Source organism: Anopheles gambiae, chromosome 3, assembly GCF_943734735.2.
Source record: "Anopheles gambiae chromosome 3, idAnoGambNW_F1_1, whole genome shotgun sequence".
Taxonomy (NCBI): domain Eukaryota; kingdom Metazoa; phylum Arthropoda; class Insecta; order Diptera; family Culicidae; genus Anopheles; species Anopheles gambiae.
In genome coordinates, this window is record NC_064602.1 from 58789059 (window position 1) to 58815190 (window position 26132).

General features: G+C 42.1%; 3 protein-coding genes across 12 annotated transcripts; all 3 read right to left on the minus strand.

The window, feature by feature from the left end:
* Nucleotides 1-218: 218 nt before the first annotated feature.
* LOC1272633 (uncharacterized) lies at nucleotides 219-2730 on the minus strand. The gene is made up of 3 exons (XM_311533.5): nucleotides 1513-2730; nucleotides 1023-1443; nucleotides 219-939 (listed from the first exon to the last, which is right to left on the minus strand). Exons 1-3 carry the CDS (start codon nucleotides 2357-2359, stop codon nucleotides 342-344), a joined length of 1866 nt encoding a protein of 621 aa, XP_311533.4. The 5' UTR covers nucleotides 2360-2730; the 3' UTR covers nucleotides 219-341.
* A 254-nt stretch (nucleotides 2731-2984) lies between these two features.
* LOC1272631 (cholesterol transporter ABCA5) lies at nucleotides 2985-12511 on the minus strand. 3 transcript variants are annotated; one of them, XM_061660284.1, is made up of 10 exons: nucleotides 12396-12511; nucleotides 10238-11389; nucleotides 9968-10154; nucleotides 6738-9899; nucleotides 6470-6656; nucleotides 6113-6387; nucleotides 5886-6041; nucleotides 5120-5790; nucleotides 4714-5048; nucleotides 2985-4637 (listed from the first exon to the last, which is right to left on the minus strand). In XM_061660284.1, exons 2-10 carry the CDS (start codon nucleotides 11137-11139, stop codon nucleotides 4531-4533), a joined length of 5982 nt encoding a protein of 1993 aa, XP_061516268.1. In that variant the 5' UTR covers nucleotides 11140-11389; nucleotides 12396-12511; the 3' UTR covers nucleotides 2985-4530. The 3 variants fall into 3 exon arrangements, with proteins under 3 accessions (XP_061516268.1, XP_061516267.1, XP_061516269.1); XM_061660283.1 differs by having other exon boundaries at nucleotides 12012-12511; XM_061660285.1 differs by lacking the exons at nucleotides 2985-4637; nucleotides 4714-5048 and having other exon boundaries at nucleotides 5647-5788; nucleotides 12012-12511.
* A 709-nt stretch (nucleotides 12512-13220) lies between these two features.
* LOC1272630 (tetratricopeptide repeat protein 39B) lies at nucleotides 13221-25496 on the minus strand. 8 transcript variants are annotated; one of them, XM_311530.5, is made up of 10 exons: nucleotides 25099-25496; nucleotides 22967-23247; nucleotides 16609-16640; nucleotides 15916-16023; nucleotides 15495-15836; nucleotides 15240-15405; nucleotides 14846-15174; nucleotides 14274-14780; nucleotides 14059-14199; nucleotides 13221-13991 (listed from the first exon to the last, which is right to left on the minus strand). In XM_311530.5, exons 2-10 carry the CDS (start codon nucleotides 23045-23047, stop codon nucleotides 13880-13882), a joined length of 1818 nt encoding a protein of 605 aa, XP_311530.4. In that variant the 5' UTR covers nucleotides 23048-23247; nucleotides 25099-25496; the 3' UTR covers nucleotides 13221-13879. The 8 variants fall into 8 exon arrangements, with proteins under 8 accessions (XP_311530.4, XP_061516270.1, XP_061516271.1 ...); XM_061660286.1 differs by having other exon boundaries at nucleotides 25025-25224; XM_061660287.1 differs by having other exon boundaries at nucleotides 24964-25224.
* Between the last annotated feature and the right edge of the window lie 636 nt (nucleotides 25497-26132).

Here is a 26132-nt window from a genome sequence, read left to right on the forward strand (position 1 = left end):
AGTATGTTTAATTACCTTTCTTTTTTTATAAAATCTATAGGATGGTCAGGGAAACTTTAACAAAATTCATAAAAGATAAATTTTAACAATCTAGAATTTGTGAATGGTATACTGAGTTTAAGCTTGCGCTGATTTCTCTATATTTTCTTCAAATATTTATATTAAAAACTAAGGATTGATTAACACTGCTTAAACAAAATGAACAAACACGAATAACATGTTTTATAGGAATTGTTTATTGAAATTTGATTCAACTGGCAAATAGTATTTTACCTCGTTTTAACCTTTTTATTTACTTACATTTTGAGTATTTACGTCCAGCTGAAGCCGATACGCCTTTCCTACCCACGTATATTATCCAAGATCCATTGCAAATACTTGCTGATAGCAATGTACTGTTCTGGAACTGAACAGTAGCTAATGCCCGTCTGCAACCCGTAGAGCAAGTATCGGTTAGATTTCTTCTCTATGGCCTGTATCGCCGATCCTGGCTGATAATCATTGCATTGCGGCGATCGGGAAGGATCGTTTATATTGCGAGCGCAAATGGTTCTGCTATCGATCTGCTTCGACGCTTCGGATGCATAGCTAGATGCTTGAAATTCGGCCCGACACTTGTTCAAGTCGATTGCTTCCAGCAGTGCTCGTTGCAGTATGCGCGCGTCAGATCCACTCTCCTTCCAGCCCGTCATGATGTACCGGTTGTACAGACGTTCACGCTGCTGAGGAGTGACCGGCAGACAGATCGACTCAATATGATCTCGCCGACCGATCACAGCGGGAACGGTTAGCCGGGCTAGTACTAGATTATCTTTGCGAAATAGTTGCCCCACGGACACCGTCTGCACGCCGGATACACATTGCTCTCGTCCGTCTATAGTGCCGCAGTCCTTTGTCTTGCTCGTATCGTAATCGCCTAGTGTCACACTGATTTCATCCCTGGCAGAAATGGCGCAAAATGCATGGTGATTGAAATTGGAGTATTATTATGGTATGACCCCTCCACTGTATCTCATACTCACTGTAAATCGACACAATTGGTCGTGAGAACGTAGTTTCGATTCAGCAAGACTCCGTTACAGGGGACGTACTCGGAATCAACGAACGGGTGGCGCAGTGTCACCATCCAAGGATATTGCTTAAAGATGGGTTTACGATCCTCACCGAACTCGTATATATGCTCGTTCCGTCCACAGTTCCCCTGGTTGATGAGGCGGATGTTGGGATGTCCCAGTATCGGATCGTCGATTCCACTGTTTGGTGTATTTTCGTACAACCAGTCGATGTATTGCGAAGCGTCCGTAAACCCGATGTATTGTTTTAGATTGCACACTCCGGTAGCATCAATAGTATTGCTAAACGAAACCACGCCCTTCAGATACCACCGGTTTTGAAACTGGAAAAACATTCCACCCCCACTGTCTCCATTGCACACTCCAGTCCCTGTCGAGGCAAAATGCAATCAAAAATGGGTTAGCATGGGTCCTGCCCACACCCACCCAGGTGACATACCATTTTTGTATCCGGCGCAGAATGCTTTGGAGTACAGCAATCTTCCGAAAAATGCCCGATCGCTCGCCAAACACGTCAGCGAATCGACTACCGGCATGAGTGCCTCGTTCAGGACCGCGCCTAGCCGATTCTCTTCCGAAAGTCCCCATCCAACTACCGTGCCCGATTGGTCGTGGACACTCGGCAAGACGAACCCATCGTCCCGCTTCCAAAGACACACCGGTTGAATGTAATCATTGAAAATGATGGGAATTTCCACCCGCAGGATGGCGATGTCGTTCTCGAACGTGGTCGGCCGAAAGCCCACGTGCACTATCGTTTCGATCACGCTAAACTCTTCCGCATGCTCCTCCGCATCGTTCGACAGATTGAACCGGCCCATCTTTAGCTGCAAATTTTCAGTTGGAATTTTCCGTCGGCTTGCCGCAAACGTGACGCAGTGTGCCGCCGTTAGCACCAGATACCGATGCACAATGCTGCCACCACACGCATACTCGAAACCATCGCTATTGATGCCCCGCTGATAGAGCGCTACATGCCACGGCCAGTCACCGGGGCGCGTAGAATATCCACCCTTCACTAGCCCTTCGCGCTGGGCCAAACGTTTTCCACACTCGTTATCATTAAAGTCTTTGATTTGTAGCTCGTCCTGTGCGAAACTGTAGCAAACATTGTGCAGTAACAGTATCGCAAATATACCAGCCACTTGCCACGGCACCATTTCACGAACCATGCTACGATCTTCTCCGACGCACGACTGACTTCGTACTGCCCATACGTCAAGTAGTGAAGCTTGATTATCGGTTTGATCGTTGTAAAGGTTACGAACCTTGGGGAAATACAACATTTACTTGCTGTACAGGTTTTTATTATAGGGTCAAAAGAAAAGAAGCTTATGAAAAAAGCAAATCTTTTGAAATTTACATTTTAAAGAAATATTACATTCGCTTTTTAGCACATTGCATTTTGCAACTGACAAAGCATGTAAAGAATTCGTCAATGTTACAAGGAGTGTTGCTTGCAAAGAGAACAAGAGAAGGTACTTTGCGTGCAACCTATACACGTTCTGCTAATCCAGTTCCATCGACAGGGCCAGACATTGTTTTGTTTGAAAGTACTTAGAATGTTTCTTTTCTTCCTTCATAGAAATAATCAGGTTTTGGTGCATCGCTTGTCCGATGCGATGCGTTGGTTTGCTCCCGATGATGACTTTGAACGGCATTGAATAGGATCGCAAGCAGCTGAGCAGAAAGTGCTTCCAACATTGCTTGAACAGTTCCCAACCATTTTAATTTAATAGTGTAGACACACACACACACACACACATCCATCTCTCTCTCTCTCTCTCTCTTTCTTCCAATGATGGGAGATCCCATCTTACTGGTTGGAAATTTTGTAATAGAGAACTTTGTTCTCACGGCGTTGTAACTGCCGGCTCCTACGTCATCTGAAATTCATTCAAACGGCAGTGGTTTTATTTCAAGTAGCTTCACTGCTGAAGATTTATTTGAAAGTGCTTTACGTCTCTCTAAACCTATCTTCACTCTCATTACATTTCAAGAAAAGCTTTCATTAACTTCGGTGACGCTTATGCCTTTTATCGATCTGCACATCTCACTCGACATGTTTCGTGTTTCGATAATGGTTTGGCATCGGTGAGATGCAACATTAGCTGGTTTTATTTCATGGTTTGCTTCAGCACTACTCTGGTTCTGTTCACGGTGCACTAGCAGTTGGCGCATCGGTTCCTTTCATGCTTACTGTTCGCTCAATCGACACTCTGCATTCATCGTTGGCGACAAGGAATTCATGTGTGTAATTTTAGTTATTAATCATTTATCATTAGTTTTATTTTCATTATTATTATTTATCTATTTTTCCGTGTCTTTTTTGTCCTGCCAAACCAATATTTCCACACTTTCAACTTTAATCACAGCTTTCAAGTCAAATTTCTTTGAAATGTGTTTCTGTTTCATTTGTCCAGATTTTGCATCGTACATGTGATAACTTCCGCAAAAGATGAATTCCATCTGCATCAACCTTCGTGTTATGATTATACCCATCCAATGCAATCATCGTATTGGTTTTGAATTTTCTTTTTTAGCACTTCCATACGCACTAAAATTCCATTGCACATCGTTTCATGCATCATTTTTAACCAGTGTCATGGTTTGCAGTGTTTTGACATCTGTATCAGATTCTTTTTCGTTTCCTGCCTTACTCCTGCACATCAGCTCACTTAACTTATTGTTTAATTCACTTGCCCCCGCTATAGCATGTTTGCGTTTTCGCTTACTTGTTGTTTAAAGGTTTTGACTAGGTTTGTTTTAAATTACAATTTAAATCTAAAAGATTCCTCAGCAAAAACTTGCATACAGAGAAGACGCTTCAGCTGCTTCACAAAAACAGCGCCGTTTTCGTTTACTGTGAAGTGGTTTGGTTTCAAATTATTGTTATATTTTACTAACCTTTTTCCCTCGCTTTTCTCTTTTTGCTGTCTAATTTGTGTGAGTGTATTTTAATGCTTATGTTAATGAGTTTTACTGTCGAGTTCACTATCCTTATCTGACCTGCAACACCAATCTGCTTTTTCGATTTTTTTATCATTACATTACAATCATTTTGTGTATAGTTTAGTTCCTTCAGATATCCCTTCTGTCACACGAAACTATTGCACAAATGGTTTTACTTTAACCGAACTCTTTTAATTCTTCACAATGCACTATATGCTTGTATTCCGCGCCCTAGGTTTATGTTTTTAATTAACTACACATGTTTTATTTTGCGTGCTCAATTGCTGCGACTTTCCTAGACAGCTGTTTCAGCTCACCAGGCGTCCTATACATGCACACAGGCAGCCACTTCCAATCATTATTTGCAAAGTGACGGTATTAAGGGTGATATTATTAACACACGCGCACCACGATAGAGCAGGGGGTTTGCCAAATGATTCTTCTGAAGGACGATTCAAAAGGATATTTTTCGCGCTGATGATCTATGATCGAGATCGGCATGATCTTACTGCACACTGGACGTTTCCTCGTCGTAGTGGGCAAACTTTAAGAACACTTGTTCTAGTGTTGTTTGGCTGAATGAGTATTCCTCTATGTCTAGCTCGGTCTTGGCTGCAAATAGAAACAATTACAATAGGAACGTTGTGCAGGTATAACAATTCTCGCTTACAAAACAACACTCCCTTACCTTTTTCGAGCCTCGAAAAACATTCAGCTAAGGAACTGACGGCTTGTTGCGGTACCGAGTATACTAGCCGATCGGCGAAACTCTCTTCCAAGGTGGCACTCGGAAATAGATCTGTTACAAAGTTGCGCAACGCCATCGAACGATTGTCAATGCAGTTGCTGATAACCGGTGCAATGTGGTCCGTACTTTGGTCGAGCTGCAGCTGCTCCTGGCTGCTGCTCGGTTGGCTTTCGATTGGTGTCTCACTATACACATTTTCTATGTGCTTCAACTTAATCTCAAGCGTGTAGCCAGCGCCGTATAGATTTTTCAGGTGTTGCGTCGACCCGAGACATCTGGAAATATAAACAAAGTGTCATGGATACCTCGCCTCACGCGCAAACAGTAGGTCGCATTTCAAACCTACCTTAGCTCTCCTTTGACCATGATTCCTACGCGCGAACATAGAGCGTCAGCTTCTTCCATCGAATGTGTCGTCAGCATCGCGCAACGTTTTCCGTGGAAGCTGGCAAGGATAGTGTCCCACAGGAATCTTTTCGATTTCGGATCCATCCCAGTTGACGGTTCATCGAGTAGAACTACTTTGGGAGCACCGACCATTGCCATAGCATAGCTAAGTTTACGCCTAGTACCGCCGGAACAGTGTTGGGTTTGCTTATTAGCATGCTCGTTTATGTGCAATCCCGTGAGATACGTCGATATCAATCTGTTCAAATCTTTGCCACGCACGCCCCGGATGCGGGCATACAATTCTAGATGTTCGCGAACAGTAACGTTCTTCCACAGAGCGTCGTGTTGGGGACAATAGCCCAATGTCTTGAATGCGTCGTCTTGATTGATAGTGATACTGTGACCTGCAACACGCACCGTGCCACGCGTTGGAGCCGTTTCACCTGTCATGATTTTCATGGTGGTCGTTTTGCCGGCACCATTGTGTCCGAGCAAACCCAGTACCTCCCCAGCGTCCACTCCGATTGAAAGACTTCGCACGGAAACCTTTTTCTTTGGTAGCTCATCATCCGCACAGCAGCAACAGTTGCCACACAAAGATTCCTGTGAGAACTCTTTACGAAGGCTCTGCAACGATTGGCATAAAAAATAAAAAAAGTAAGAAAAATTGTCGAAATTAGATTACACGTTCTCCTAAAATGGAAGAACCGCCATTTGCTTACCTTTACCAACACTACAGGCTGAGCCAACGGACCTTCCTCCTGTTGCGATTGCTGTGGGTTCGATGTAAGCCGAAACACGCGACTTCGCTCGTTGCGAACGTCTTCATCTTCATACTCCCCAGTGCATTGCTCTTCAGTCATAACGTCCTCTTCGCTCTGTGAAATAAAAACGAGGTTAGATTTTTGTTGTTGTTTTAAGTATACATCACGTCTGTACGAAAGCTTACCGCTGAACGATGAAACAGGTCCCGCATGCGACCGCCACTTTTCATCACATCAGATACCCGCAAACAGAACGCCCAAATAGGAATGTGCAAAAGGCACCCGCATGCCATCACAATCACCTCTTCAGTCATGTAGTGGGCCATTGAAAGCTCTGCACATGCGGAACTCAGCCGACAAGCAATATATACCCGATCGACGAAGTATACCGTTGCGTACGGTATGTACATTGGGTTGATCAAGGAAAAAACATAATGTAGTGCAATCGCTGCCTTCACCTCTGAATAATGGAATAGCATGTTGAATAACAAAAAATCAGAAATGGTTACAGTTTTACATTTGTTTCGGCATATCGAACTTACCAATACCCAACATATCCAGGAACACAACCAATATGAACGGAATCAATCCTACAAACGTTAGTATGTTTGGTAGAATCGATTGTGCTGAATCAGTACGATCAAAGAAGTAGGAGAAACACGTTGAACACAAAATACCTGCCGGTGAGTAAAGAAACACCAACATTCCCAGAGTAATAAGGGCCGGTGGCTGGAAAAAGAAGAGTGAAGCAGATATACTACACCATTTACCACCAAAAGTGTATGCTATTACAAAGCCACCGTAGCTCACCTGTCGGAATGAAGGTATATCGAATATAAACACTAGCCCAAGCAATGCGGCACAAATAACTAGCATCAGGCCAGAAAGCACGATAAAGTACGCCGAAAGGTACAAGGACGAAGAAAGCCCATTCACACGCAGTTGATTTTTGGCTTTCATCTCACGATCGTACACCATGTCAACGGCGAGTGAGACGGGAATCAGTACAAAGATCATGCCCACAAAAAGGGCGGACGAAAACGTGCCTATATTGAACTCCTGCGGTTGAGCAGTTTGCTGAAACGGATGGGACCACAGCTCAATTCGCAATATGGAGTCGCTAGAAGAACGATCTGGAGCCGCGGAACCAGATGTTGATGAGGTCGTGCTAAAACTTGTGCTCGAAGGTAAGGGTTGAAACGCTATATCATCCAAAGTTTCACCATCCGCGGCGTCGTCTTGGTAGTCAAACGTTGACTGCGCATTAGACGTTGGTGCTGGGCCTTTCCGACCACCGCCGGCACGCTGATACAGCAGATGCTGAGAGTTAATAGTTGCCGGCGAAAGTTCGGCATACACGCGCAAAAGCGTGTTGCTGATTAGATTCAGGATGATCGGTAAGCTATGCTGAGTGGTATCGTTGTATAGAGTGGTGATGGATACATTAGACCAGGATATAACGTTCACATTGAATGCGGCCATATGCGGGGCAATGTCCAGTAGCGAGGAAAAATTTCCACTGAAATCCTCCGTCACATTAGCCGATCGGTGCAATTCCGACAGGAAGCGACGATACAAATGAGCCGCTTCCTTCGACTGTTGTTGCTGCTGGTGGTGTTTCTGATGCAGAAACTGTGGTATCGGATCATAATGCTTCTGTGATTCACGCTTCTGCTGCTTGGGCTGATGGTGATGGTGGTAAAGATAGGCTGCATGAGACCAGACCGCAGGATTCGTATTATCGTGTATGGCGATCTTGGTGATGTTGCTCCCGTAGGTAGTATTATCTAGCAAAATGGAACGCATGATCGGAGACAACACTTGTATCGAGTTCAAGTACAGTCCCAAGGCAGTGAATGCCAACGGAAGTATTATCAGCAGATACAACCGCTGAATATCACGAAAAAGAATCGTCAGTCGTAACTTTAGCAAAGCCCCGATTGTACTCCATCTCGATGGATAAAGTGGAATGTCGTCCAGATCCATCCAGTTAGTTCGATTTTGACTATTGAGCTTCACTGCCGAAGCTGAGCCATGCGTTTGCGTCTGATCCTCGTAGACGCTCTTGGTACTTTTGCTAACTCCATTTCGCGAGGAACGATGATGTTTCTTACGGTGAATTCGTTGAACTTGTGGAGAATTAACGGTGGAGTTTTGACCACAGCCAACGCCACCCCCGCCCATCGACACAGGGTGCGTTCCGGACCCAGCCGTTCCCTGACTAACCCCGTCCGATCCAAGCCCGTTGATGGGAATGATCGTGTCAAACTGCATACGATTATCCTGCAGGGACGCTTTATTATCGGTGTTTTGTTCGTCGAGCAGGGTTTTGGTGTCATTCTTTAACGACTGATAGCTGTTACTGCGTTCCTGCAGCGACAAACTTCTGGGGAGACCGCGAGTTTTCATCACTTTGCGACTCAGATTTTCCGACACCGGGTATCCTGAAGCTTGCCCATCTTCCTCGTCCTCCTCACCTTCTCCTTCCTCGTCTTCGCCTTCTCCAGTGGCACCGGCCTTCTGTTCACCTTCTCGCTGCGTTTCCAGGTGCAGAAACACCTCTTCCAGCGTTGTCATTGACACCCCGTACGAGCAAATGCCAAGCATCATTCGTTTAGTTTTAATCTCCTTTTCGATATCATCGAACAGGGATACGAACGAGTTGACCGCATCGTGTGGCAGGATATAGCTCAGTTCACGCCCGTGTCTACGGGCTTTCTCTGCTTGCGGAACGTGATCGTTGACCAGCTTCGTGATGGACGTTTCACAGGCATTGGTATCCAACACCAGCGTCAAATGATAACCGATGCCGAACTTGTTCTTCAGAAAGAGGGACGATCCGCAGCAACGCAGTCGCCCGCGGGAGACTACGGCCTTTCGCTCTGCCAGAATGTCTGCTTCATCCATAAAGTGCGTCGTCAGAAGGATCACCTTGCCGTGCTTGCGATTTTGCAGAATCGACCACATGTGCCGCCGCGAGTACGGATCGACACCGGCCGTAGGTTCGTCTAGAATGATAATTTTGGGATCACCAATGATGGCTATGCCGACGGAAAGCTTCCGTTTCTGACCACCGCTCAGATGCTTCACTCTCGTCTCTGCCGTATCGAACAAGTCGATATCACGCAGCGTTTTTTTCACTTCACTGTCAACCAGTGATGGCGGAATACCGCGGACGGCCGCGAAGAAGTACAAGTGCTCTTTGGGCGTAAGCGTTTCGAACAGTATGTCGTGCTGCGGGCACACTCCCGTCATGCGCCGGATCATGGTCATATCGTTGGGATCGCGCACATCATACCCGAAGATGTATATTGTACCGGAAGTGGGTGACGTCAGTCCAGTAAGAATATTAAACAGCGTACTCTTGCCTGCCCCGTTATGGCCGAGTATAGCCGTTATCTGTCCTTCGTAGATGGTGAGGTTAATACCGTTGACGGCATTCACTGCCGGTTTACGACATGAGTGAAACGTCTTGTACAGATCCACTATGCGTATTGCTTCCTTTCCGCGCATCTCCCGAGACACGGGTTCCACATCGCGTGCCTGATCCTCGAGCGCATTGTTGAACGAATTGGCCGACTCGCCATTTAGCAGCGGTACTTTTGGCACTTTTTTCTTGCACCAGTAGTTCCGGTTAAAGCAGAAGCAAGGCCTCTGCTTCGTACCATGGTCTGATGGAATCACACAGTCGAAATAGAACGCCAGTGCAGCGTACAACAAAATATCCACAACGAGCATCAGGATGGAACCACCGATTGGGATGCCGGGTCCAGTCCAGAGGTTGTGCAGCGTTACACCCTGTCCGGATATGTCGAGCACGAGTATTTTATCCATTGCTAGTGCAAATCCCGTTGGAGAAATAAGTGACACTGTCCATAATGCTGCCGAGGTATGCGTATCGTCGATGAAAACTTGCAAAAAGTACAACAGCGACATAATATTCACCGCAAAATTGCCCAGTATGCCAGCGGTCTGGAAAAGAATAGACTCCACAGTTAGTATACAGCAGCATAGTACAGTTTAGCATCTTGCCCACTTACCCGCGAATTGTCAAAGAACGGTGTTATCATAAAGCCAATCAGAATAACCGAAAAGCTGTATAACAGAATAAGGATAAACACGGGCAGGTAGTTGGTATGCTGAAAAACTCCCAATGAAAACACGAGAATTACGGAAACAAAGCTCAGAAACGTTACAAAGACCGCGTAAATGATGAACCAACCGCACCTGAAAGCAACGAAGCAACGATACAGTATTAAAACAAAACGGCGCAACTAAGCATAGATGTTGCAAAGCATGAACTAACGTACCAAAAGACGGAATCTCTCAGTCCCATAATCTTTAATCCCTCCTTTATGTGGTTCTCCTTCTCGCCGACGATCAGGATCAGCAGATATGTAATGAATTGTGACAAAGCCATCACCATGTAGATCGGAATGACCAGCCTAAATGCGACCATCCAATTGCCAGTGTAGGCTTCCTTGGGAAACATCTCTAGCGTAATATGAGGTATCTGCAGTTCTTCATTTTGCGTCACGATCCGGATCTTGGTGTAATCGAGCAGAGTTTGTAGCGCAACAAAGCCCGAATAGTAGTACTGGTTCACCGGGCAGGAATCACCGGTTTCGATCGGTATTACCGCCGACCAGTAGCTATCCGATTGTCTGCACGTTACCAGAGAGGAGTACAGCTCCGTCGTTGAGGGTGTCACGAAAAACGATGGATTCGTGCGTATTTCGTACCTCAACGGACCGAACAGCGGGTCATCCGAGTGGAATATCAGCGCCAAGGGCATCTTGCTCGGGTCGCGCCAGTAGGCTGCTAGCAATTCTTCCGGCGTTTCGTACACCATCCACTTGATAGGATGTATGCCCGGTTGGTGCCGTCGATTCGACATCCATAGCTCGTTCACCTCACTCAGAAAGGGAATCGTAGTAGACGAGTTTGGCTGCGGTAGCACGGCAATGGTATGGGCTTTATGGTGTTGAAAATGTTCGAACAGTGTTGCTGCACCACGCGGCTCCGTGATAGCGGGAAAATTTGGATTCGGTATGAGAATTTTCAGCACAATCAGCGTACCCAGTGTGTAGAGGGGCAGGAATACTTCCGCTATCGTTTTTCGCGAGTCTCTGATTTTCAGTTTGAAATTACGAACCAACGTTGCGCCAAGCTGCTGACAGAAATTGCTACTGTTCATTAGTTCCTTTCCCATAGCTGAGTGGGTTGTATGCTCGGCACACAGTTACGATGAGTGGTATGAAAAAAGGGGTACGTTTGTCTACGACGATTGCTTCTCGTTCTCGTTGTAATACTGTTGAAGTAGCAGCTGGTCTTTTGGGAAATGTGGAGACACGGCGATGATATTCGCTACGGATGACGTATGATAATGGGTTGCCGTGGTTTGAAATTACTGTGTCTTACAATACTGCTGCTTCCATGTTCTTGCCTCGCTCGATTACGCACTTTGAAAGAAAGAAAGTAAAAAAAATGAAGACATGAAGATTATGAAGATATGAAAATGCTAGATTCCTAGGTTGTACAAGCATCTATAAATATACGCAGAATGGCCCTGCGTTTATTTTAATGCACTGCTTTCGTATCATACACAAACGTCCCAAATCATACTAAACTAAAAAAAATGCAAAGCATTCTTAGATAAATAACAAACAATCCACGTGCCATTTGTTTACACTTTACCACGCGGTTAGTCGTCCGCTTCGCGTGGTTGCCATAAAATTTCCCATCCCATACACTTATTGCCCGCCAACGCAACCGGTACTGTACTATAATTTTTCGCACTTCACACATACACAGACGCGCCCAATGCAAGCCTCCCTTTCACCATTCACACCCGGTGAGGCTCCTTCGTGCCCTCCCCAACAACTATCTTGACATTGCTTTGCCGATGATGGGATGATTGAAAAAATTATCGATTTTTCGCTAAGTGTCAAACACTTCCGGATGTCTCAAACGCGCCCACGGCAAATGAATTTTCAACCATGTCTATCTTATTGCACGGTGCACCACCAAGGAAATGGAGCTTATTTAATGTCGTTTCTAGTAATTGTACCACTAAAAACTCACCAATTCGTTGGGTCTGCTACGTGCTGCGTGCGCGCAGAATAGGAATGCAAGCTTAACGATTATTTCGTTAGCTGGTACAAAGAATCACAAAAAATGTTGATTTTCTTATCGGCCGAAGTGCACCTGTCTCACTATAGCTACTTCAGCTCCAATTTTAATGTGTGCATGTTCATTTACTATTCTGCACCCGTAATGGCCTGAGACTGACATTAGAATATAATTGATTCACTCTTTTCCACTGCTAGCGAGCGATGCTCTTTTGGTGACCTGCAGTATTGCAAATTTTTCGTCGGAAGTTTTCTTCGCTTAAATGTCGGAAAACAGCGCGACCCCCCGTTGGCATTCGTTGAACCGGAGATGATGATGATCGAATGAAACACTCACTGCAGGAAACCTTCCCGACGCCAAACTAACTAGAAAACACATCCCACATCACGAATCACTCGCGTACAGGACATTTTCACTGCCGATAGCTTTTCTTCTCAGGACACACAATGACAGTACACCATTACCCCCCCCCCCCCCCCCCCCTACCAGGTTTTCAATTTTCCGAGCCTCCTCCTTTTCTATCATTGCGGTGTCAAACGGTGCCCGAGAATTCTCACTAGCGTTCTCTGGTGGGGAAATTTAAACAGAGTTTTGCAATCGTTTGTGGTTTTCCACGGAAGAAATTGTAACCGAAAATTCGTCGTAATATTCAATTCGCACTGAATCTACAAGCTCAAGATGGTGCAGCAAATTGTACCAAACCATAAAACGACCATCCCATACATTCTTTGAAATGATTGTAAAATGTAAATTACATGTTTTATAGATTATTAAAAAAACTATTACAAAACGTTTACTAAACTGTTTCCGTACAGTTTCGTAACGGTAAGACATTACTACATGAAAAATATTATTATAAAAATTATATTCCAATGTATTATTGTAGAAACGTGAATTTCCATTCTTGCACCGGATGTTTATCCTCACTGGAACGATGGTAGTATGACGCATGCGTGCGCATTAAAGCTTTAGTATAATTTTGAATACATTTTGGTGGTCGCGCCGTTGTCGCCGCCTTATGTCGGTTGCCAAATGTATGAATATTCTGTTTTGTTAAGAGCAAACTCGAAATACAACTTTGTGCCAATAAGATAGCGTACGAATAACGAACACGTTTAATTTGGTTACAGCACCACATACATTCGATTACACCAATTGAAATTATAGTTTGCATCACGTTAGATACTTTATTTATTTTTCATATATACAAACAGAATACAGTACGACCCATGAGTTATGCTTTGATCTTCTGAATGATATAAGATTTTATTTTTTTCCTATCAACCAACCCTGAACATAAAAACTTTGAATCTAAGTTTTTTAATCTACTACATTGCTAGTGTTAAACCCTTGACTAGCGAAACTATGGGCTAGAAGATGTATCTACAATCTGCCACACGTACAAAGTACATCAATCAAAATAATACCTATGCCGTCAAATCTACCTATTCTGTTTGGTATAAGGATTTATGGTTTTGAATTATCTGTACCCGAATTTATAATATCGATTTAAATTGGAAAGTGAGCAACAAATAAAAACAGTTGTAATGCTAAAACAAATATTAAGAGCTCGTATCGTAAATGCTTGAGCTAGATGGTCACTCTGCGATATCATGACTAGGAATCGATTCCGTATGACGTAGAATTAGTACTATGTCCATAAGCTCCTATTCATGCAGAAATTACTTTGGATGAACTTTTAAAAAATGACACATTTGGTTTGGTCTCACTTCGAATACTCGTTGTTTGGTTCACTTTCTGTTTCGTGTTTTATTTCATCGTAGAATAGTGTCATGGTGAAGGCGTCAGGTGCTGCTCCTTCATTCTGCCCCAGAAGGAATGTTTTCGTAGCTTTTGCCCTTTAGCTCCATCAGGGCCGTGTGTATTCGGAAGTGCAACCGTGACTCGAGCGAATATCCACTGTAATTTTTCCTGCAAACAGAAAAAAAAAAACATTAGTTTTGACCAAAGCGTGCAATATTGTGCTGGCTTGGCTTACTTAGCATCCTCTAGAGCTAGTATGGCTTGATCTTTATTTCCTTGATCGATGTAGATCAATGCCAGCTCTACAATTGCATAAGGTACCAGATAATGGTCTTCTTTAATATCTTTGTACAGGGCAATCACCTCCTCAAGGCACCTAGAACGAAAGCAACCATAATATCACGGTATATTTTTGCATGTTTACGATGTTCTATTAAATGCAAATCGTACCGTGTGGCTTGCAGCGGACTGTTCATCTGCCGCAAACAGGCGCCTTTCAAAAGCAACAGCAACGCTTTATTATCCGCCGCATAAACGCCAAACGCCGGGTTTGACTTGGAGTTGACACGTTCGCCGTAATGATTGAGATTCTCCTCCACTATTCGATAGACGCCGTCCGCTAAATGGAAATGTTTGCCCAGTATCTTGAACAGATTCCACACGAACATCAACTCCAACGCGGGTACGTACAGGAACGACTGCTGAGCGAAGAATCGTTCAGTCTTTTTACAGGCAAACTTCTCCATCGGCAACGATTTGCCCGCTATCCGTTGCTTGTACTTTGGCACCTCCTTCATCAGTGTGGCGATTGTCCGAATCTCGCTCGAATGTAATTCCTCCGTCTTCAGCATACACATGATTGATGCCTTCTGATATGTGTAGATCGTGCGCGACCACTTGCTGTTCTCGACAAGGTACGTCGCGAACAGTAACGACTCACGCCAATTGAGCCGTAAGCTGCAATTCCAAAATATGTGTTAGTCATATCATTTTAAAACAACGCGGGTACGTGCATTTCTTACCAATTAACCCAAAGCAGTTCCCAAAAGCACAGATGATGAAACTGTGGCCACACGTTTTGTGACTTCCAAGATTTCTTATACCATTTAAGCGCATCGTCGAGATTGCCCTTCATAAACTCCAGGCGACCTTTGAAAAACAGGAACCAAACGCCGTCCGGATACTGATTCAGCTGTTTTACCAGCAGTTCGTCGCAAAAGCGTAAATCACCTTCCTTATGGCTCAGCACATAACACACAATCAGATTGTACCCGAGTAATGTCATCACACACAACACCTGTCGAATGCCTTCGCTTTGTGAACCGGTAATTAGGTCTTGCATTCCCGATTGCTGCAACGAACAGGATTATTATTAATATAACATCACACGATTGCGCGAACCACTTCCATATATACCTTATTGCCGGAAAAGCCAATAAACTCCAACAGTTTTATAATCCGCGCCGGTAGCAAAGATATCATAAGATTAAACGTGCCCAAGCCCATTCGCACGCCGCTCTCGAAGTGTAGCTTCGAACTTTCCGATTCCCATTGGCGATGAGTAAGAATGTTATTGCATTCCCTAAAACAATGCAAACAGCAAATAGTGACAGTTACACGTTAATTTATTATCCAGACTATTCCAGTACTCACTGGTTGTTCCAAACTTACTTGTACATCGCAAAGCAATTGCGAATCTTCATTCCGCCCTTAATCAAGCTGGTTAGAGTCTCATCCTCAATAAACGTCAGCATCGCTTTCAGTAGCAAAGCCTCGGCGGAGCAAAGCTCTGCGTGTGCTTCCAAATCAGTATACTGATCATAATTCACTTTCTTAAAGGTTTTGCCTATCGTCTCCGTAAGCGTGCTCTTCTTTCGATAACGATTGCAAACGTTTAGACACTGTTTAAGCGCTTCCGACGCGGCTGCTATGTGTTGCTGCTCGAACGTAAGCATAGCTTCCAGATAGGTGAACACACTGTGTCCAACGGAATGGTACATGCTTGATGTCGCCCTGTGAAATGTAATTGAATATTATCACTGTTTCTGTAATAAATACAATCATCAACTTCATACAATTGTGCTTCACTTACAGTGGTTTCATAAGGGCTTCTGCTTCGTTGAACTTATTGTTAAAAAATAGATCGACTGCTATCTTTGCCTCTGCTAGCGCTGTATCTAAATCTAGAGCGCAAGATCCACTGCAAAAAAAGAAAAGAAAATATATTACACGTATTACGCTTTGTTTACAAAAATGTAACATAAAAAAGGGAAATTTGTTTTCCGTACACAGCTATCGATAAGCGATCTTCCCAACAAACGCACTGATATGATCATTACAAACAAAGATGATTTATTTTCAATGTATGTACAAAACAAAGAGCATCAATCCTATCATTGGTGCACGATTAGCTGATAAGCGATGGATAGAAAACAAATTGAGAAGAGACACATTTCGCTCCGATTCCAAGAAAACCATTAAATTTAGTTTTGCGATTCGCTTGGTAAATAAAGCACAGCTAACAAATAAATAACTGCAAACATGATTTCCCTGACGACAAACGACCAACAGCAACCAAGCTGTTGCTGGCCTTTCGTCGCAGCTTCGCCGATTGTGGTTATCTATCGCAAAAAGGTCGATTGTGTCGCTTCTCAACTGGTTGAAGTGCAAACAAGCAATTAGTAGACTCATGAGCATAACGAACGGCGAGATGGTCTAATAGATTTTACAAACAGATCGTACGCCCGTAGCGTTTGTGCGTTGGGCAGTACTTGATTTTACTTACGAGGCAGTTTCAGCATCACATGCATCCTGGAACTGTAACGAAGCAGAGGAAAAAGTAGAAATGATTATTAACATTTTATGTAAATAAACAAATGAATAGTAAACATATTTATCATTGAAATATTTGGAATTAGGTCAGATGGAAGATTGATTATCAAAGACAGTCCAATAGCGTATTGATCGAGCTGCACAGCGCTGACTTTACTGTCATTGGTAAATCAATCCAGTTATTGATACCCAAACCCCATTAGTGGCCAGGACATCAAAACAGTCTACGGTTGTCGCACCCAATAAGACGCGCGTTTGGTGGATTTATTTTGTCTTATTTATTCATAGACTAAACCAATTTTTAGCTTTGATAGAATAATCAGATCAACGTACAATCAGCTAAAGGTTGCGCAAATGATATGGATATGAATGATATGAATGAAGGGTGTATGTATTTTAAAAAAATGCAATCCTCTTCCGGATACTGGTATCACATTCTATGATGGCTTTAACAGGTTTAATGTCGAGGGTATGATGAGGCAACTAAATGACCGGTAAGACAAACCTGTCAACAGTTTCACCTATAGCTAAGCTAAACTTCTCATCTAACCACACCGTTCACCGGCTACACCAGCCAATAATCACACCGGCTTAATTGTGGCTCCAATCGTGGGCTAGGTAGGTTCTAGGCAAGTTCAAGTGCAGCCGCTTCCCCACGCTGGAAAGGGGAGGTTAAATTACCTGGACCGGTCGAAGGTTACCGATTTGCAAGCTGCATCGTGTTGCACTTTCGCGCCCCACGCATAACGAAACAATACACCCGCTCCCGATACCCATATAATGTAAAAATTTCATTAAAGCTTACAACTACTGCCACGATAATTGCTGTTATCATTTGCAATGGCGCATGCATTGCTGCAAACAATCAAAAATAAGAAGAAACAAATCTGACTATGAGCCTCTGCTTAAATGTAAACTGAAAATGATGTTAATATTTATCGAGGGGCACGTATTGCAATATAAATAGTTTAACTACTATTTCTTTGTAGTACTAGCACTACAACAATACTACTACAACGTGTTAGGTACATCGAAGGATATGCCTTAAAAGGATGTGGAAATCTATTGCGTGGAAATAATTTAGCGAAGAAGGGATAATATTTTAAGAAAATGCTTTATTAACTACTTAACTAGTGACCATTTAACAACAGAGCTTATACAAGAATCGGTAAACTTTGGAATAAATAGTGAAAGCTTAAAAAAAACGCGATTAAATTTTTTTGACCGATCCTCTAATCACTACTTTATGTTGTATTCATAGTCATTCATCTTTTATTTATATCTTCATATGAATTTCATATCTAATCAACCCATTTTTCTTTTGTTCTTGAAAACAACAGAGCAGTGGTAAGAGGTAGCGTGAAATTAAAAATTAATGTTATTTTTTAATCATATTTATTTATATATATGCCATTTTATGTATTCAACAGTGGATAATTCTAATCCACATGTAATATTTTCAGTGAAATCAAACTTAGTTGTATACTTTTATAATAATTTTACAATAATTTTAAGCATACAGCAGTGTAAAAATAAGAAAATAATAATAATATAAATTTTCATACTAAAATTTTCGAAGGAAACTATTGAGAAATTGATTTCCTATTGTATTTCAGCAAGTCTACTTTTTTCGCTATTATGCCACCTTTAGTCCATGATTTGGATTGCAGTGGTGCCTATAACATTAAAAAACAAACAAACAAACAAGTTCATATTCATTATCTTTTATTGCTAAATGGACTCCAGGCAGGGCTGCAAAATGTCATGAGCATCTCGAGATATTCACCAACGAAAACAATGAACCTATCCGTGGTAGCTTGATGCTCATTGCTGTTACTCAATGAAAGGGCATCATGACATGCCGAAAACGACATGCAAGTGCTAAAGTCAAACGCAATACTGACAAGCTGAGCTTAATGCCGGTACAAGCATAATCATGATTTATTCTAGGTGTGAACAGAGCTGCCAAATGCCACTGTTTCAGTCACCAACACTCATGACTGAAACGAAGCTCAAATCAGATCACGTACACAACTGAGATGATCAGAGGTGAGACTCAAACAATTGGTCGACCAATCACATGCTTGATGACATTTTGTTTAGCACCCAACTTTTGGTCACTCACTTTGTCACGACATTTTCTGACGGTGATAATCACGACATTCTTGGCCTGTCATCCCAAGCAACAAAATGAGCATTCTTTCTCGCTCTGACTGCTTTGATTGTCTGTCGAGTCAAACAGAGCAAGAAAACATGCTAATTTTGTTTCTTCGAACCACTCGCAACCACTGCGGTGCATATCTCTCATGACTATCGTGATGATCACCGAAACAAAATGTCGCGACCAAGTGATTGACCAGAGGCTAGAGCGACCACTCCACTCACCGAAAACCGTTCGTCGCTCACTTCAAATTGAGCGTACAACACAAGAATTCGCGACGCAAACCCTCGCGGATTTCGTCCCATACAAACGGGAACGAACGGATCTCTGGAACGTCTGGGAACGGACAAATGAGTGCAGATTGGGTGTCGAACGGCTTTCGTCATGATCTGGCCGCAAGAGTTGGTCGCACAAAATGATACCAATCATGTGATGGTCACACCAACTGTTTGATTCTCACCTCTGATCATCACAGTAGAGCTCGTGACGATGACCGGATTTGGTTTCAGCCGGAATTTGTCATGATTATGGCAGTGATATTCTGCAACACTGATCACGGTGTCATTTGTCACACCAACCGTTCTGAGTATCACCTCTGATTATCACAATTGAATACGTTAGGCTGACATGGATTTTGTTTCAGTCAGATTTTTTAATGTCATTGACAGTGACATAGAAGACAGTGACATTTGCAGCACTGACTTTAGCAAAGTAATTTCGTAGAGAATATACCAAATACTAGCATATGCAAACTTTGGTTAAGAAAAAAAATCAGCAGTCTCACTACAAAGTTAACGCTAGAAGTTATAAGTCATTATGCCTCAATAACAAGCACCAAATAAGAAGAAAAGGATGATACTGCAAGCGCTCTAATCGATCTCAAATCTTACGATTTGCTATCGATTTGTATAGGCCGATCTCGTGGTACTGTCGTTAACTCGTACGACTTAACAACATGCCTGTCATGGGTTCAAGTCTCGAATTGATCGTGCCCATCCGTAGGTAGGACTGACTGTAATGTTATGGATAAAGCAATAATAAGACACTGAAAACTAATCCCTACTCGTGGTTCAGCCAGGCCTTGATCGGCAAGGGTTATTGTGCCAAAGCAAAAAAGAAAAGAAGATTGATTTGTACAACTCAATTTGCAGGTTGAAAGAAGGAAATGCATAAAAACCTGTGCTCTTCATAATCGACTAATTAGTTAACTGTATGGATAAAATAATCTCGTATGCTGTATGTGCCTGTGGGCCTTAGATTTGCCATTTTTCCCGATCCCCGATTTAAATGATTACTGCGATATTATAGATGTAATATAAAAAACTAATAACTCCAAATAATAGTATATTTTGCAGATTATATGTTGAGCGATATCTAAGAATTTGTCTCATAACAAAAAACAACATTGTCGTACGCAAATACCTCTTTGCTTATACATCAATCATAAAACAATCTGAACGACTAACCACACAGTTTCGATCATTTTTTTTGCTTTTCAATAAAACAAACGAGCTACCCTTCCCTCGGAGGAAAGCTGTAATCAAAATAGCACATACCGATTCGCGAAGTATGTACATTGTACACACCACCCGTGCAAAGCTAACCATTTCACCTGTCACTCGCGTTCGCCTGGTCATTTTAGCCATAAAGGTAAGCAAACAAAAGAGCTATCTCAGATGAAAAAAGAGGCAGTTCCGGGTGGGATAGAAAGTTTCCATGCAATGAGACACTCCGAGTAATGTTGCCTTTCAAAGCTCCTATGCTATGGATACATAAAACCTTCAAATGAATGACGTATTTAATGGCAGCCGCAACAACACATACTATTGCTATGATTTTAGAACAAGGTATATGTTGGGGATCTGTTTATTACTTTGCGTCCTGTTTTAAAACAAGATTCTTTGTATGCAATTGTTTTGCAATGCCGTAAATCCAATTTACACGTCTTACCTCAAACACGAGTAAAATTTTGTATAGAGCAATCCTTCTCTGCACATTATTATTCGAATATGAGATAATTATTGTATCCAATATATGCCTGGGAGCGGTTCGGTTTTCTTTTTTGTTCTAGATTCTATCATAAGGCAATGCCTGCACAAAGCCATAGCTTCAAAGTATTACAACGGAGTTTTGATTTAATCATACGAATTTCTAAATTAATTCAATTAAAGCTCATGTTATACTGCTACTATACTGAACAATATAGTTTTTTTTTAATTTTTTGTGGTAATTTTATTAGTTGCTAGATATTTAAATTGTATAGTTCAATATACTGTGAAATGTAAGATTATTGCTGGTTATTGCCTAACAGCGAACAAAGCAATGACCAGTACAAGAGAATTCGTAAGGTTTCGGAAACTCGTGACTGGTCGCGTCCCCCAAATGTCTCACGTGAGCTGGATAACAAAGGGAAGAAGAACCGGCCGTACGTACAGTCAGAAAATCAATCGTCCAAAAATGTGGCCGAGTGGCTCGTTCTGAATTCATTCGCTGCGGCCCGCTGTTCCAGAGGACGGGTAAGGGCGATACAAAAGGACAGGAAACATAGGTTTAGGAGGGCTGGGCAGACTGTGTCATCGGAATATAGTATGTAGGTAGCTATAAGCGGGATCCTAACTACAATCCATATTGCCTTGTTACTACGTGCCCGAAGGTGCGTCGAACGTGACCGGACACTTATAACATACCATAGTTATGAACTAGAACATAACGAACGCACTTTTATGCATTTTCCACCTAAACGAAACGAACATATTAATCTTCAATGAAGCATTTGATTTCATAAGATGGGAACAGTGCCAGGATAGACATACGATCACTCATAATGAACGATTTAATACGTGTAATGTAACAACTGAGTCGTATCTTCGTATAGAAAACTGTATACCCTAATATAAAATGTATTTCCTACCTCGATGCAATTAAATCATAAGCTACGACATTTAGTTAAATTCTTAAGGCCGGGCTACATTGATCGTACTCTCTGCTGTAATTTCAATTTTCACTAGCGCATCTGGCGGCGGCTGGAGGAAGCTTTTTTTGGTCGTCGAGGGAATGGTCGTGCCGGATCTCAAATTTAAGTTGTTTTTTCATCGTTTTTTGCCATGAAAATGGATGCAATGCGTACAAGACATGTGCATCTACCTTTTACAAAACTTTTCTTGTCCAAATTAGGTTAAAATCATAGAAAAATTACATATTTTCTGAAGCGGCTTCAAATTGTTTGGAAAAATGCTTCGGACAGCCGCCGCCAGGTGCGCTAGTGAAAATCAAAATTACACCAGAGAGTACGATCAATGTAGCCCGGCCTTTAAGGCCGGGCTACATTGATCGTACTCGCACGCGTAATTTTGATTTTCACTAGCGCATCTGGCGGCTGCTGACCGAAGCATTTTGCCAAACAATTTGGAGCCGCTTCAGAAAATACGTTATTTTTCCATGTTTTTTACTAAAAACGGAGGAGAAAAGTTTTGTAAAACGTAGATACACATGTTTTGCACACATTGCATCCATTTTTGCAATGGAAAACGATGGAAAAACTACTTAATTTTGAGATCCGGCATGATCATTCCCTGGATGACCAAAAATAGCTTCCACCAGTCGCCGCCAGATGCGCTAGTGAAAATCAAAATACGCTTGCGAGTACGATCAATGTAGCCCGGCCTTTAGGAGAAGCGTGAAACAAAGTACTGATTCTTAAGGCCGGGCTACATTGATCGTACTCCGTAGTGTAATTTTTGTGAACGCGTACGCCATCTAGCGGCGGCGGGTTGAAGTTAGAGGCTGGTATAATTTATCTGTCAAAAAACGTTTTGGGTCGAGGAGGCTATAATTTTACCCAATGATGCATATATATTGGAAGATGGGGAAAAATGTTGACCAGCGCTTTGTATGAATGACGATTTGTCCAACAACAACAATTAACGGCCTACTTTGTTGCAATTTATGGATGTTTATCAAAATTTCAAACGGCAAACAGGTAGCCTGGTCGAAAATTGATGGGACACCAAGCATGAATAATTTTGGCACTTAAATTATACCCACATCTAGCTTGCGCTGGTCGCCGCCAGATGCGCTAGTGAATATAAAAATTACACTTGCGAGTACGATCAATGTAGCCCGGCCTTTAAGCCGTGTTTAAAATGCTTACCTCGTCATCATCGTCGTAAGTTTGCAGATGCTGTTGCTGATTGCTAGACGAAGCGGACGTGGCTGCCGTTGCAGTAGCCATAGCAGCAGAAGAACGCGTTGGTTTTGACACTAGTAAACAATCACACTGCTCGCACTTTTTATTGCACCGCTAAAACAGGCTTTAGTGAAACGCTTTATTTCCAGCTGTGCTACGCGTTTCCACTCACAAACTTTAAAACGTTTTCCACGGTGTAATTCATTTACCGCCTGCACCGGCTGTTGCTACTTCCTGCACTGAAACTAGAACAGGGAAGTTTGTTTTAATAACGCACAGATCCGCCATTGCGGAGTTATATGCAGTGTTTGCACAATTTTTGAGTTTGCTGTTTTCATTCTAGGTATTTTATGGCCAGGTAATTTTTTTTGCTGACCAGCAAAAAGTTCGATACCTTCGAGCCGCGCACTTGATTTCATTATGATCATCATAAAGTTGCGAGTGTAAGTAAGGTATCTTACCTGTCCCGCTGGCAAGTTGTTTAAGCACAACGCCGTTATTTGTATCATATTTGACACGAAACACGAAGATTATTCGTTAATCTTTGCGTCCGAGTTTATTTGAATATTTAGAATAATATCCAATATTAAAATCATTTCCATTGAAAAGTGCGTGTATTAAAGAGTGAGTAAACAAAATAGTTCCAAAGATCAAATCCATGTAACCATTTTTTGCACCTAAAAGTGTCTATTTTAAATTTAGCTTCAAGTAACTTTAAAGCAAATGATATTGCTTTTTATACCAGCAAACCTTTGCCGCTTCTGCCGTATCGTGTTATGTTTCATATTTTGGAACGATAACAACTGTTCACACCTTGTTAAGCGCGGCCTATTTGGAGTTCAAGATAAGAAATCATATAAAAGCAAAATAATAATAAAAAAGCTTGATTGTCGAAAAGCAAAAAAAGGTAAAAATCTGGTATCTGACTCAACCGTACATTTTTTATAGTTTTTCTTTATCTCTGCACAGTACTTTCGGGTTTTTACCTTCGATTGCATATTGCACAATTGGTCATTCTTCTGTAACATGTCATTTGCTTCCAAAAGTCTTATCAATTGCAGTCTAGCACGAGATAGCAAACCCAGCTACGGCTACAGCCGGCTTACGCTTTTAATTAGACAACATTTGTTTTTGATCTTCCGATTTTAGTGAACAAACCAAATAGGATGCACGTGTCGTTAAAGTTATTAAAGTTATCAAACAGGCAGGAAATTGTCCACCAGCATAACGTTCTGCCATGCAAAGCTGATAAGAATCCAAAGCGGAAAACCCCAGTTTCGTCACCCTGCGGAGCACACGCAATGCTTTATACTAAGTTTTTTTTTTCTTTATTACAACAACTAGTGCAGTGATATTTATTTTTGCGAATAAATATTTAAAAACATGGTCCTGTTTAACATTAATTTTAAAAACATTGCGTATAAAAATTGGTTCTAGTAGCAATAAACAAATACTTCCATCGGGTTCAAAATCGATAATGCCTGATGCTTCCTGAACGAAACTTTTAGAGGCCCAATGAAAGGCTAATGTCCTTTTGAAATGTTAGGTGGCACATTATACTCTGTAAGTCTCTTTACCGTAATGTAATTTTGTATGTTTCAATCGTTTTACACGTCGTCCATAGATTCGCCACAAGAAACCAACATAACAATAAGCAGAAGAAAAACGAAAAATTGGTCACTAGCATAAAGCGCGATGTAAATATCATCTATTTTCCTCGCATTTTTCCATCCTGACCTTGCACTACACAACGCATGCTTTGGGTATCGAATTTTCCTGACGTATTTGTTCGGGATTTCCACAACAGAAGCAAAAAAACAAAAACACTTTTCACCTTCCTACTCACTGTCCCATTACACTCTTGCCACAACTTGCCGCAAATTTGAGTTGAAAATAATCCCAGCAACCTTGGCTGGTCATGCATTCACGGTGAAGTAAATATTTAAATAACACGCACGTACAGAGCACACCCAGCGAAAATAGTATCCCTGCCGATATCCTGCATTCACATCTTTTGCACACCTTTGTTTTTGTGTTACTCTCTAAGTAGAAAATGTTCCTACGCCAAGCTCTCTTTTTATGCAACTTTTCATTACATTTCACGGTGGACACTTTTGTTGGAGTGTCGTTTTAAATGCCGCTTCACGGTATAGAACAAACACGACGAACATACGAACACGTCCGTCCGGTTGCACTTGCTATATTTTTCTGTTTTCATCTCCTTTTGCGTTTGTGGAAGAAAAGTATTACAGGGGTTTTCAGCGGTGCTCATAATTTTGTGACACTTTCTTGATTCTTGCTTATAGGAAGTGATCTTTCTTTGTCGGGAATTATTATCTATGGTACCCTTTTCGACAGGCTCATTTGGAATTCAAGAGGAATTTACAATATGCCTACCTAAAATAGATGCCGTAGTGTCCAATTCCCGTCGCATAAAGTTCATTTTCCGTAAAAAAGAGTCCAGAAAGCATCTCAAAATTATGAGAGCCCCTGTAAAGTGAGCTCGCGGCTACACACAGACAAAACACAGCAGCGAAACAAAACATTTGACAAATCAATTGCGTCTGCGTAACTTCCAAAGTGACCAGACCTTACCTGGTAGGGTATTGTTTAGATGTTTTGCCATTTTTGCCAACCAACGAGGTAGCTTTTATAGAACGAACGCCGAAATTAGGTTTGGATCACAAAGTATACAAAAAAATGCATATTCCTACCGATGATTTACAAAACAATCTGGTCACTCTGGTCATTAGAAAGCTTGTCAAGACTCTGCTATACGTGGCGCAAACTAGGGGAAAGCGGGGCAAAATGGGCATGTGGGGCAAAATGGGCACCCTCTATTTAAGCATTATTTGACTACAAAGCTACTTTCCAATACTCAAAATGTATTCATTAGAGTGTTTTATGAACACCATGTAAGTTTCATAACCCTAACACAACAAATAACCAAGAAAAGTGCAAAATAAGGTTTAGTAGCATATTGATGTAATTTTTGTCACTTCGAAAATAAGCTTAACCCAGTGTCACAGGGATGCGTTGAAGTTTTACATTATATACTATTAAAGATATGATATTTCTATACAATTTGTCTGAAGAAAGCAAGGCGATCGAATGCGTATTTTTACTAATA

Bases quoted from the DNA above. Each gene is read 5' to 3' on its own strand.
- LOC1272633 (XM_311533.5), bottom strand. From the start codon at position 2,359: ATGTTGTATTTCCCCAAGGTTCGTAACCTTTACAACGATCAAACCGAT. The intron at 1,444-1,512 runs GTATGTCACCTG...TTGCCTCGACAG, and splicing joins CTGCGCCGGATACAAAAATG to GGACTGGAGTGTGCAATGGA. The intron at 940-1,022 runs GTGAGTATGAGA...CATTTCTGCCAG, and splicing joins ACCAATTGTGTCGATTTACA to GGATGAAATCAGTGTGACAC.
- LOC1272631 (XM_061660284.1), bottom strand. From the start codon at position 11,139: ATGGGAAAGGAACTAATGAACAGTAGCAATTTCTGTCAGCAGCTTGGC. The intron at 10,155-10,237 runs GTACGTTAGTTC...CGTTGCTTTCAG, and splicing joins CTGAGAGATTCCGTCTTTTG to GTGCGGTTGGTTCATCATTT. The intron at 6,388-6,469 runs GTAAGTTCGATA...TCCATTATTCAG, and splicing joins CCTGGATATGTTGGGTATTG to AGGTGAAGGCAGCGATTGCA.
- LOC1272630 (XM_311530.5), bottom strand. From the start codon at position 23,047: ATGGCTACTGCAACGGCAGCCACGTCCGCTTCGTCTAGCAATCAGCAA. The intron at 16,024-16,608 runs GTAAGTAAAATC...CTTTTTTTGCAG, and splicing joins TGTGATGCTGAAACTGCCTC to TGGATCTTGCGCTCTAGATT. The intron at 14,781-14,845 runs GTAAGAAATGCA...TTGGAATTGCAG, and splicing joins GAACTGCTTTGGGTTAATTG to CTTACGGCTCAATTGGCGTG.